This window comes from Alosa alosa, chromosome 2, assembly GCF_017589495.1.
Source record: "Alosa alosa isolate M-15738 ecotype Scorff River chromosome 2, AALO_Geno_1.1, whole genome shotgun sequence".
Classification (NCBI taxonomy): domain Eukaryota; kingdom Metazoa; phylum Chordata; class Actinopteri; order Clupeiformes; family Clupeidae; genus Alosa; species Alosa alosa.
In genome coordinates, this window is record NC_063190.1 from 27,321,269 (window position 1) to 27,333,504 (window position 12,236).

At 38.3% G+C, this 12,236-nt stretch overlaps 3 protein-coding genes across 5 annotated transcripts in view; 1 reads left to right on the plus strand and 2 right to left on the minus strand.

Annotated features, from left to right (window-relative positions):
- The window catches only part of si:ch73-362m14.4 (wiskott-Aldrich syndrome protein family member 3), a 17,610-nt gene extending 16,214 nt beyond the window's left edge, over window positions 1–1,396 (minus strand). Inside the window, exon 1 of one of the 2 annotated variants that reach the window (XM_048237741.1) lies at window positions 932–1,396. The gene's annotated coding sequence lies outside the window, so the exon portion shown is untranslated. The remainder of the gene's footprint in view (window positions 1–931) is intronic. The other variant, XM_048237740.1, reaches the window with a different exon arrangement.
- Window positions 1,397–5,857: 4,461 nt separating this feature from the next.
- On the minus strand, window positions 5,858–8,678 carry c2h17orf49 (chromosome 2 C17orf49 homolog). Its single transcript, XM_048236536.1, has 6 exons — window positions 8,262–8,678; window positions 8,031–8,125; window positions 7,806–7,907; window positions 7,300–7,526; window positions 7,068–7,169; window positions 5,858–6,123 (listed from the first exon to the last, which is right to left on the minus strand). The coding sequence occupies exons 1-6, from the start codon at window positions 8,280–8,282 to the stop codon at window positions 6,059–6,061; spliced, it is 612 nt and encodes a 203-aa protein (XP_048092493.1). The 5' UTR covers window positions 8,283–8,678; the 3' UTR covers window positions 5,858–6,058.
- A 1,499-nt stretch (window positions 8,679–10,177) lies between these two features.
- On the plus strand, window positions 10,178–12,021 carry rnasekb (ribonuclease, RNase K b). 2 transcript variants are annotated; one of them, XR_007192864.1, is made up of 4 exons: window positions 10,178–10,366; window positions 10,779–10,861; window positions 11,103–11,307; window positions 11,419–12,021. XR_007192864.1 is itself a non-coding variant. In XM_048237247.1 (3 exons), exons 1-3 carry the CDS (start codon window positions 10,289–10,291, stop codon window positions 11,245–11,247), a joined length of 306 nt encoding a protein of 101 aa, XP_048093204.1. In that variant the 5' UTR covers window positions 10,179–10,288; the 3' UTR covers window positions 11,248–12,021. The 2 variants fall into 2 exon arrangements, 1 of the variants encoding a protein (XP_048093204.1); XM_048237247.1 differs by having other exon boundaries at window positions 10,179–10,366; window positions 11,103–12,021.
- Window positions 12,022–12,236: the final 215 nt, after the last annotated feature.

The window sequence follows — 12,236 nt, forward strand, 5'->3', positions numbered from 1 at the left end:
TATCCACTTGACTATGTGTGCTTCAATGAGGGTTGATACACCAGCAAAACGACTCCTGATTCAGTGCATTGTTTATGCAATCAGACATTATAAAACAGCAAATAAATAACATTAACATTCAGTCCAGTCAGTATTCTGCAAATTAATAGACTGTTTTTAGTGCCTGAGGCACACAGCAATTTGCAAAATATTTGAATTTGAAAACCGCACACACACACACACACACACACACACAATAATCAAAATAAATGTCAGTCAAACCATTTGTTATTTTGCTAATTATTTGTTGCAATTGCTACATGAGCTGCTTTACATCCAAGAACAGGTTTCTCTAAGCTACTCCATACCCCTTTTCTTAGAAGAGAGGCTATTTTCAATAACAAAAAACAAAACATTTCTCCAGGTTACACTGAAAGTGAAGATGTGAGTTAGAATGACAACACTAGTGGTGGTGGCGCGTTAGACTGACAAGAATCAGTGCATTTAGTAGGGTCTATTACCATTACGTCACTCGCTCCTACTGTACAGGCATCCATGTGATAAAGAGCTGCGTCGAGAACAGGTGTAAGCTCACACCACAAGTGCAAACGAAACTGGCATATTCCACAAGACAAAACTGTGCAAAATTATGAAAGTCATCCGTAAATCAGCTGTTCTTTTATGATAATTTAAATACAATGAAAAAAAGCTAACAGTTGCAATGAATCCGCTTCACACACTTAACAATGACCTGGCGTTACGGAATCGCCCCCGCCATCTCTCCAAACTCTCATTTTCCCCTCGATGCAAAGGTATCACCGTTCTGTAGAAGTTACACTAACATTGAACCAGATATTGTGTTTCCATGTTTTGACCCATGTTTCAATGTTCTGCCAGCATAGACGTGGTTGTCATTTGCTCAGAGATAAAATAGTGTGCAACATGGACTTACCAGCGGTAATTATCTGGCTTGATTTGTTCTGTAGTCTGTGCACGCCCTCAAGCTGTTAGTAGCATAAGTTGCGAACCTTGACATACGTCAGAGACCAAGTGCGTTAGCACACGGCGCTTCCATAATCGATGACCTATTGAACACAGACATGCAATGGTGGACAGCCGTGGTGCTGAAATAGTGGCTCTACGTCTGCATGAGTGTTGTCTTGATAGCGTAGTCTGCTCGGCGAGCGCTCTGCAGCAGCGACGCCACAGCGCATGCGTCTGCATGATTCACGGACCACCACCCAGGGCATTGAAGACGCAACCAGGCATGCATGACTACGAGATAGCGAGGAAGATAGTTGTTTTGGGGTGAAATTGACCGCTCACATCCACGTGACGGAGGCATCCGAAATGTTTTGTTATCCTCACTGACTAATCTACCCGACCCATATTGTGTCAGGCAGAGATTTTCTGCAAAAATATTTCACTGTTGAAAACCAAGAAAGGGGGTGTGTCATTGTTGGTAGATGTCTCCCCAGTAGAGGGAAGACTGCTGTTGTAGTTTATCCGAAATTTCTACCCAAATACTTTGCATCTCTTGTTCCTTGATTTTTTACTTTTAACTGAGACATGGTTAGATCAAGCAAACAGTGCTGCTACTCTCATCGAATCAGCTCCCCCAAACTTCAGTTTTTTGAGTGCTACCAGAGCAAATAAAAGAGGTGGGGGGATAGCCACAATTTTCAAGACGTCTTTTCAGTGCAATCAGTCGTCATTCGGTGACTTTACTTCATTTGAATATCTGTGTGCATGCATTAAGTCTTCTCCTCAGATTTTATTACTGACAATTTACAGGCCTCCAAAACATTCAGCTAAAGTTTTTCTTGAAGAGCTAGGTGAACTGCTATCAGTTGTTTGCATAGAGTATGACTGTCTTATTATATCAGGGGATCTAAACTTGCATGTGGATAATCCTGAAAACAATTATGCCAAGGAATTCATTGCACTAATCGATACTTTCTCCCTAACACAGCATGTACAGGGGCCAACACACTCCCTCGGCCATACCCTCGACCTTGTTATCACAAAGGGTCTCGATGTCTCTACAGCTGTTAAAGACCTGGCCTTATCTGATCATTTTTTGCGTGTTCTTTGATGTGTCTATGTCCCCACACACTCAAAACACAGCTATGATGGTAAAAAGGAGAATCATAAATGATCAGACAAGTGCTCTCTTTGAGCAAGCACTTTCACTAAAGTCAAGTCAACTGTCAGACTCTGAAGACTTATTTGATCACTTTAATGCAAAAATGGCAAACATTATGGATGACATTGCTCCATTACAATTCAAGAAAGTTAAGGACAAACAGAAAGCACCATGGAGGCAAAATCCAGCAGTTAAACTTCTAAAAAGAGAGTGTAGGAAGACTGAAAGAAAATGGCGTAAATACAAACTTCAGATCCACTATGAAATCCATAAAGAGATGCTCCGCACATATAACTCTGAAATATGCAAAGCAAGACAGTCTTTCTTTTCTAACATTATCAATAGAAGTTCAAATAACACTCGTATTCTATTTTCAACTGTTGATAAGTTAACAAATCCCCCCTCACAATTAGCACCTGAACTTCTCTCAACTAATAAATGCAATGAGTTTTCATCTTTTTTTAAAGGTAAAATTGACAAAATCAGACTCAACATATCTGCTCAATTACAAATTCAACAACCTGAACTTCCAGCAACAAACAGAGGGAAACTAAACTTGATGTCAGAGTTCAGCTTGATAGACTATGAAACACTTGAAAAAACGGTACAGAATCTCAGCCCTTCCACATGTGTCTTAGACACTCTGCCTACCAATTTCTTCAAAACTGTTTTTCACCTCATAGCGGCGGATGTCCTTCAAATTGTAAATGTATCATTGCTGTCTGGCACTTTTCCTAAGTCACTGAAAACAGCTGTTGTAAAGCCACTTCTCAAGAAGAATAACCTGGATGCCTCCATGCTAAACAATTACAGGCCCATATCCAATCTACCTTTTATTGGCAAAATTATTGAAAAAGTAGTCTTTAATCAATTAACCACCTTCTTAACATCAAATGGGTATTTTGATTACTTTCAGTCTGGTTTTCGGGCAAATCACAGCACTGAAACAGCTCTCATTAAAGTTTCCAATGACATGCGCCTCAACACAGATTCAGGTAAAACATCAGTCCTAGTGCTACTGGACCTTAGTGCAGCATTTGACACTGTTGATCACAATATTTTACTACACAGACTAGAACACTGGGTTGGATTTACAGGCATAGTTATCAGCTGGCTAAAATCATATCTACAAGAAAAGGCTTCTTTGTTGCCATCGAAACTGTACCTCAACACCAACGTCCTTGACCTGTGGTGTTTCCCCAGGGGTCGATCTTGGGGCCACTATTATTCAACCTCTATATGCTCCCACTTGGACAAATCATTCAAAATAATTTGATTTCATATCATAGCTATGCAGATGACACACAAATTTACTTAGCTCTATCACCAAACAACTATGGTCCTCTTGAATCTATGTGTCAGTGTATAGAACAAATCAACACCTGGATGTCTCAAAATTTTCTTCAGCTGAACAAAGAAAAACTGAAGTAATTATATTTGGTAAAAAATGAGGAAAGACTTAGGGTTGCCACTCTCCTTGACACAAAAAGGGTTGAAGGCAAAGGATACTGTTAAAAACCTTGGTGTATTAATTGAGAGTGATCTAAATTTCAACAGCCACATGAAAGCGACAACTAAATCAGCTTTTACCACCTCAAAAAATATTGTCAAACTCAGAGGGCTGATGTCAAAACATGACTTAGAAAAACTCATTCATGCATTTATCTCCAGCAGGGTTGATTACTGCAATGGACTGTTCACAGGCCTTCCTAAAAAGACTATTAAACAGCTTCAGGTGATACAAAATGCAACAAAAACTAAAAGAACTGACCACATTACTCCAATTCTTAAGTCCTTGCACTGGCTTCCAGTAAGTCACAGAATTGACTTTAAAGCACTATTGCTTGTTTATAAATCAGTAAATGGAGCAGGACCTAAATACTTGTCAGACATGCTTCAGCAGTACACACCTTCTCATCCTCTCAGGTCCCAGGTGAAAAACCTGCTAGTAAAACCTACAGTTAGAACTAAACATGGTGAAGCAGCTTTTAGCTGCTATGCGACTCAGCTGTGGAACCAACTTTTGGATGACATTAAAAGGCCCCAACTGTAGCCAGTTTTAAATCTAGACTTAAGACCAAACTGTTCTCAGGCTTTCTGCTAACTGTGCCGAAGTTACAAATTCTGAATCTGCCTCGATAATTATTCTACTTTGTCTTTTATTACTTTTTTTACTACTTTTGCCTTTGTTTTGCTTACTAATTATTCTTTATTTTTAAATGATTTTTACCTTGTGTTTTATGTTTTCTTTTTATTATGATCTTTACCTTTTAACTATTCTTTGACTATATTGCCCTTCTATGCTTTTATTTGTTATTATCGTTTGGTTTTGTTTATGTAAAGCACATTGAATGACCTCTGTGTATGAAATGTGCTATATAAATAAACTTGACTTGACTTGACTTGACTTGACTTAGCCTTTTGGAAAGTGTAAACTCAAAGCTCATTTTCCGTCATATCCTAGACCTAGATGATCATAAGCCAAGGCAGTTTTAAGAAGTTGCCAATACCCAATGAGACTAGGGAAAAAAGCAGTCTATTCAAAAGATACATTGTCTGCATCTTAGTCTTTGCATGTGTAAGGCATTCTTGATACAATTAATTAAATCAAATCAAATATTCATCACCAAAGGTAGACTTTTTACTAACAGTAATCAACGCCCCAGAGTAAAAGGGGATGTTAGTTTTCTGGTTTAATATTGTACTGCCCATGTCAATCTGAGCACTCATAAACTCTCTGGATACTCCTGCTAACTTGGCCTCAGATACCAGTGTTTACCAGTGGGCCAATTCCTTTCCCCTCAGTAGTGGTCATACACAGAAGTCATGAATGGATGGAGTTAGACAATTCTTTAACATGAATCTCAAAACAGAAGTTATTAATGCCCCATGTGTAGCATCCACCTGAATAATGCGAAGGTATAAAGAGATTATTTTGATAATCTGAAGGGAGGATGTCAGGAGTATTTTGGGGGAAATGTGAATGAAAAAGGAAATGTTCAATGACTTTGGTTCTGCTGGTATGTCATTATTTAGCGGAATTATTATATTTGTGTATACATGAGTACCCAGTTGTGCTGTTGTAGAATATTTATAAATTGAAAATAAAGGAAGCCAACAGTTTGCAGAAGAATGGCATCCCTATATAGGTCATCAAAAAAATAGTTTGTTATTTTGATACCTCAGAACAGTGTCCATGCAGAGACTATTCTTACTTCACATTATAATAAAATACTTGTTTTAAATGCACAGATGCACCACCATGTCTGCCCTGAGATCATCTGAGAAGGACAACAAAACACTCATTTTCCAGTTTGGATCAAACACGCTTCAGTCTCCAAAAATTAATAAAGTTACTAGAAAAGATAGCTCTCTATCTCTATTTGAAAAAACAATTCACATTCACAGATTTTTAAACTGTTGCTAATCTTCACATGACTTGTTATAATATAACTTTCCTTTTCCAAACACCACGCTGTCCCGTTTGTTCTCAGTATGTGCATGATCCAAAAAACTGTTTAGAAACTCAAAAAATGGTCGCACTCCAAAATTGTTTATTTTTCATAATTTATTTTCACTTTCAGCAGCAGGGGTAACAAGTGTTTAGGCTGAAACATTTGTTACCCCTGCCCTGCTGCTGAAAGTGAAAATAAATTAGCAAAAAGAAACAATTTTGGAGTGCAACCATTTTTTGAGTTTCTATAATATAACCTTAAAATATAAGAGAGTGAAAACAGTCAGAAACCCTGAATGGGGCATTTATTTTGGGGAGTGCATTTTTCTCTCTCAAAGGGACTATAACTAAAAACACATCTAACAATCTGAAAAAGACACAGTACTGTACAAAATATGAGTAATGGTACTTGACTTTGGTCAAGCCCAGCACTCCTGACGGTCTTCTATGCTTGGGAGGCAAAGGAAGATTTGGTTGGGTCAGCGTGAAAGCAGGGGCAGATCACTGGAATTCATAATCAAACTCGAGTCCAAATTCAGGCTCTCTGGAGAAAAACAAAGGGGTAGACAAGAGTTGTAATGATGTACACTATAAACCAGATTTAATCTTTTGCCGGTCACATGGACATTTTCCATGCAAGACATAACCAATGACAGATCACATCTTTAAAACATATTTGCCTGCAGTGTTTCAGTGTTCAAAGACTTGTGTCTCAGATGTCTGAAATCTAAACCACCACAAATAATTTGTGACGCACACCCATTCTGTGGTAGTGGAGATTCTGCTGGTTTTATACCGTAGAGTGATATAAGTATATAGGAATATAGGTGAACATATGCTCAACAAGAAATTATGTACTAGAAGTAGAAAGTAATACTGATGACTCACTAGCAGCTATTAAATGCATGTGCAACTTAAGACTAGTAAAGAGTGTATATAAAAAATATATAGTGCACCAATGCTATAGTTAACTACACTACTAGTCAAACGTTTGGAGACACTTAGAAATTTCCATTCCACTTCATTATAGACAGAATACCAGCTGAGATCATTTGCATGTTTTTTTTTAACTCAGGGCATCAGTTTTCAGATTACATTATGTGCTTACATAATTTCAAAAGGGTTCTCCAATGTTTTCTCAGTTAGCCTTTTAAAATCATATCAGATTAGTAAACAGAATGTGCCTTTGCAACATTGGATGAATGGTTGCTGATAATGGGCAATGTAGATATTGCATTTAAGATCAGCCATTTCTTTCTACAACAGTCGATAACTTTTTTGCAATTATGTAAGCACATAATGCAATCTGAAAACTTCTGCCTTGATTAAAAAAACAAAGCAAATGATCTCAGCTGGTATTTTGTCTATAATGGAGTGGAATGGAAATTTCTAAGTGTCTTCAAACTTTTGACTGGTAGTGTATGCAAAATTATTAAGTATAGTAACACAAAACCATTCTGCTTAAAAGGGCACTCTAATTTGCCTCACCTTGATCAAAGTTCAACTTCTTGGTGGAACCCTCTCCAAGACCTTCAATGTCCACCAAATCACTGTTCACGTCCGAGTCATTGAGAGCACTCAAAGTAACATCTATTTGAGTAGAGAAACATGCATGAGCCACTGAGCCAGGCCTTTCAAATTGGACAAACAATACAATCCATAACATTTCACCAGCAAGCATGTAGACCTTGTGATGTGTGAAACTGTTCCGTTTCCTCACCTGCTGTTTTTTGCTTTTTGATTGCGGGTGGCATGGGGGACTGACTCTGGAGGCCCGTGGTCACAACAACCTGTGACGTTGGCACGGTGATGACTGTGGGAGCCACGGGAGCAGGAGCAGCAGCCAAAGCCACAGTTTTCTTCACCGTCTTTTTAGGAGATTCAGGTGAGAGAGGAACTCTACTGTCTTCATATAGTTTCCTTTTCACTGTGGTCTTAATTTGGGCACTGCCAGGGGAAAAAACAGGCTTGTATATTAACAGTGGTTATTTCCATTGGGTAATATCAAAGGGTCAAAATCAATTATTACCTACATTACACATGGGCTTACACATTTAACACATTTTCTTTACACCAATGACATTAATCGTCTACATTTTTCAAAGCCCTTGACAGTTGACACTATTACGAAAATGTCTAATATCATTGCTTGATAAATGATGAGATGAGAAGTGTACTTGCAGGGAAGTTAACAAAGCTGGAAAGTTAATTGAGAGAGGTCCTTACACTGTACGCTCCTTTATAACTGAACTGATGTTGTTCAGGTCATCGCCAAAACGCCTCACAGCTGCACGAAGCATCTCTATCTCCGTCTCTGTCCATTTGGCTCTGATGTACAGAGATAGAACAAATATGTGTGAAATACGATTGAAAGAACGCAAAGATACTTCTGTTCCACAGTTTTGACCATTCATTACAAACATCTCGAATAAACAGAAGACCATAACTCACCCTGCAGGACTAGAATCGGATACTGGGTGCAGCTGCATAGTAAGCTCGCCCAGTTTAGAGAAGGCAGTACCTGCCGCTGAGAAGATTTCGCCAACCTTAGAGATAACGAGAAAACATAAAACGTCAATAGCAACGTCAAAGCAATACAATTAGTTAGCTACTAATATGTCCATAATATGCGTCGATGTTTCTTGCATGACAACCTTTAACGTTATAAGATTACACACTTACTTTTGCAGAGGCTGAAGTCATATTTATTCGTGCTTACTTCGAACTGGGTTTGTGGAATACTCCGTCGGTAAAAATGATAAATGCAAATGCCCTTAAAAATGTAAACACAATATGCTGAGCAAACAGCAGATTAGCGCACTATGCAGGACCCATTGGTAGCGCCACTGAAGTGAGGAGAGCCAATATACGCGGATAAACAATGGCTATGCTAACTAGCAAGCGAACTTCAAGCTTCCTGAGCAATAACTCAGGTTCACTTAGATGTTGCAAGTTAGGCTGCTAGATAGATGCAACTATAATGATTTTTAATTGAGGAAAGATTTTGATTTTTAAAATGTAGTAATGCTGTAAAATATCAATCGTCAAGACCCTTGCATACGCGAAGTTAAGATTTGCAATAAAAACTCCCCGTCGTCCTTTGCGCGCCTCTGAAAAAGTGATTGGTCAAGATTCTTCTTCTTTTTCAGTCAAGGCGATGCAAAACAGAGAGAGAAAAATACCTCCATCTAGAGGCTAGATTGTGTATAGCGAGTGTTCTGCTCCTCTGCTCCACATATATATACTGCTAAAAAATGTTTAAGGGAACACAAAATTAAAACCTTCAATCCTCTTCTCCATTCTCAAGCTACATTCACAGAATGTCTGACAGTTCTTGCAAAATAAAACACTCGCCTCAAAAGTTTTACTTGTGCTCAGAACAGTGTCAGAGTACCGATCCAGTGTGAAGTGTTCCCTTAATTTTTTGAGCATTTTTCTATATATATTAGATTAGATTCAACGTTATTGTCATTGTGCAGAGTACAAGTACAGAGACAACGAAATGCAGTTTGTGTCTAACCAGAAGTGCAAAAAAGCAGAAAAGTGTAATGTGATATAAAAAGTAGTTGAGACAAGACAAAATATATAGTGCAGTGTAGACAGTAGTATACAGTTGTTTTCAGAAGGTGGTTTAGATTATAAATTAAATATAAGTAGAAATAGATATACTCTTTTGATCCCGTGAGGGAAATTTGGTCCCTGCATTTATCCCAGTCCGTGAATTAGTGAAACACACTCAGCACACAGTGTGCAGTGTATTAGCAGTAACTTTATAAGAGCAGAATAAATATGGCTATGTAATATGAACAATGTATGAACAAACATGTACAGATATGTGCAATGTAGTGGCAGTACCATTATAGTAGTAGTAAGAACAATATAGATAGGCTAAATGCAGTGTATTAACAGGGGCGATGTCCGCTATGCTCTGCTCCCTCCTGACGTAGCCTACTGAGGAGTAGCTTCACATTGTCACTCATTCTACAATAGAGATCTGAACATTCTGCATTTAAACAGTGTGTGCAAATAGAATGCAAATAATAACAAACATGGACTTTGTAGCCTACCAACATTTCTCTGAAATTCTCATTTTGAATTTCCCCTTGGGGATCAATAAAGTATCTATCTATCTATCTATCTATCTATCTATCTATCTATCTGCCTATATTATATGTTACATGTTTGAAGCTGTTTGTGCAACTCATTCAAAACAGTATTTCGACTAAATTCAACTGGCCCTGAGCCAGTCATGATCTGATAGGTAGTGGATGCTTGAGTGTGTTTATTGTATCTTCCAAAAGATCGGAAATATCTATGGACTGTAAAAGAAGTAGCCTATCGTGCCATCAACATCACATGACTGAGAATTACTGAACAGTAATTCTGAGGAGGGGGCTCGTTTCTTGGAAGCGTATTACTATGCGTTTGAAGTTGCAGTAAATCATTTCTGCATTGTTATTAAATGATTATGTTCAAATAAAAGCTGTATAGCATTTATGTCTTGGCAACATCAATTCTTACTTCCCTGATATTGCGACAAAACACACCATGTCCCCTTCCGAGATGGCATGGGCCGAACACTCACGGAAATTACCGATTTGGTGAATCGTGCGTCAGCTGATAGAATAGCGCGCACCACTTGTCCTTCGGATAGGGAGAGACTGTCATTTCTTCGCGTATTTGAGCGAATTACAGTTATATTGTAGAAAATGCCGTCTCTTTTATTTTGCGGTCCGAAAATGGCCGCATGTGGGATCGTGTTAAGCATATGGGGAGTTATCATGCTGGTAAGAATAAGTATGCATTCCTTCCCTGTTAATGCTGGCTAAAGATGGCTAGTTGTCATTTTCTAAGCTTGCTAGCCAAGCTAGCTAGCAAAGAAGCGTTAGCGAGATGCTGTGAACCTTTATCAGATTCCTTGATGTGAATCTCCTTGATGCGTATAAGTCGTTAAGGAAGTGTTATGTGTGTGATATGTGTTTCAGTGTTAACTGGTGTTTTGGCGTAGGTGCCTCTCATTTGGTCGACGTGTGATGCTATGAGCTAGGTTTAGGTTAGTTAGCCGTTGCTATAATGCAGCCTGTCATTTATTTTATCTGAATTCTGAATCTGTGTTGTGCCTTGGTACATGCATATGAGACGAATTCAAATTAATTTCGAAAGTAATGTGACGGACGTCCTGTATTCCTGTTCCCCTAGGTGATGCTGGGCATCTTCTTTAGTGCAAAGTCAGCCGTGCTTATTGAAGACGTTCCTTTCACTGAGGAAGATATCCGCAATGAGTAAGTAGAAGTTGGCATTAAATTAAAGATCTCTCTCTCTCTCTCTCTCTCCCCCATACACACACACACACACACAATTTGATTAAGGATTGTAATAGAGCCCTTCATGTTCAGGAATGTACTTCTAAATGGCCTCTTTGATACCTCTTTAGCTAAATAAAGGTTGCTGCTAAACAGCTGAAGATCTCATCTGTCTCTGATTTGGCTGCTCTAACCTTATGCCTTTGTGTCCTCCTTGCAGCAAGAACCCACCAGGGACAATATATGGCCTATACAATCAAGTGGGCATCAACTGTTTCATTGCAGCCGCCATCTATGTGGCAGTGGGGGCTGTCTCTCTTTTACAGTTCAGGTTGAACAAGCGTCAGGAATACATGGTCCAGTAACTCACTCACCAAGCTGGACACAGTTCTGCCAATTGAAGACCAGATTCTATGCAGGGAAAGGTGGAATTTGCTAATTTCACTTATCCTTGTTTATTTATTTATTAGTACATGTGTTGTGGTAATCATCATTCCTGTTCTGCTTGTTAAAGTTCATCATGATATTTCTTTCAGGATGTATGCTGTGAACTATATTTTGAAGCAAAACAAACCTTCCAGACTTTTAATTGTACATACAAAACCCTGTTATGTCCTATACAAACCCTTGTCATGTATGATACACAAAGGCTAGATTGTACATAATTATTTGGATAATGTTACAACTTAGACTATCTATTGATCCAGGAGGGCGCACTGACCGACTAGTCAAAGTGGACACAACATACAAATCTCTGTAGTTAATGATGATCAAGAGTAGTTGTAGGAAAGGCAGGTGTTAATGTTTACACACATTAAATTCTCTATCTGTGCTAGTGTGATGCAAAATCATATACTATTGTAGTGGTCACAATGTTTTATGACAGTCTTGTGTTGTGAAACCATGGGGTATGCCGAAACATACTTGAGATGTCTTATTTGTCTGCTGTGTAAAATGAAACTGTCTATGAAGACCAAGGAGTGAACTGCAGCCATGTCTTTGAAACGTGTGTGTGTGTGTATTGATGAGGATTTCTTTAAAATATATTATTACAAAAATATGTTTGTTTTGCGAAAATGAATTGTCCTTTACTGTACATGATTCACAAATTAAAGTCCAGAATGGGTTATAACAATCAAGTAAACTGATTTTTTTTGTTATGCCTTTTTTTCTGTCCCCCCAAATTCTAGAAATAATACTAGCCTAAAGAAAAACAATAACCTCATATCAAGTAAACTAGCTGTATAACTCTGAAGAGTTGTCATCACATGTTCAATCTCTCAGGATGTTAACAGAGCAGATCCTAGAAAGACAACAGCTAACAAATAGCGAAATATAAAGTTCATCAAAAATG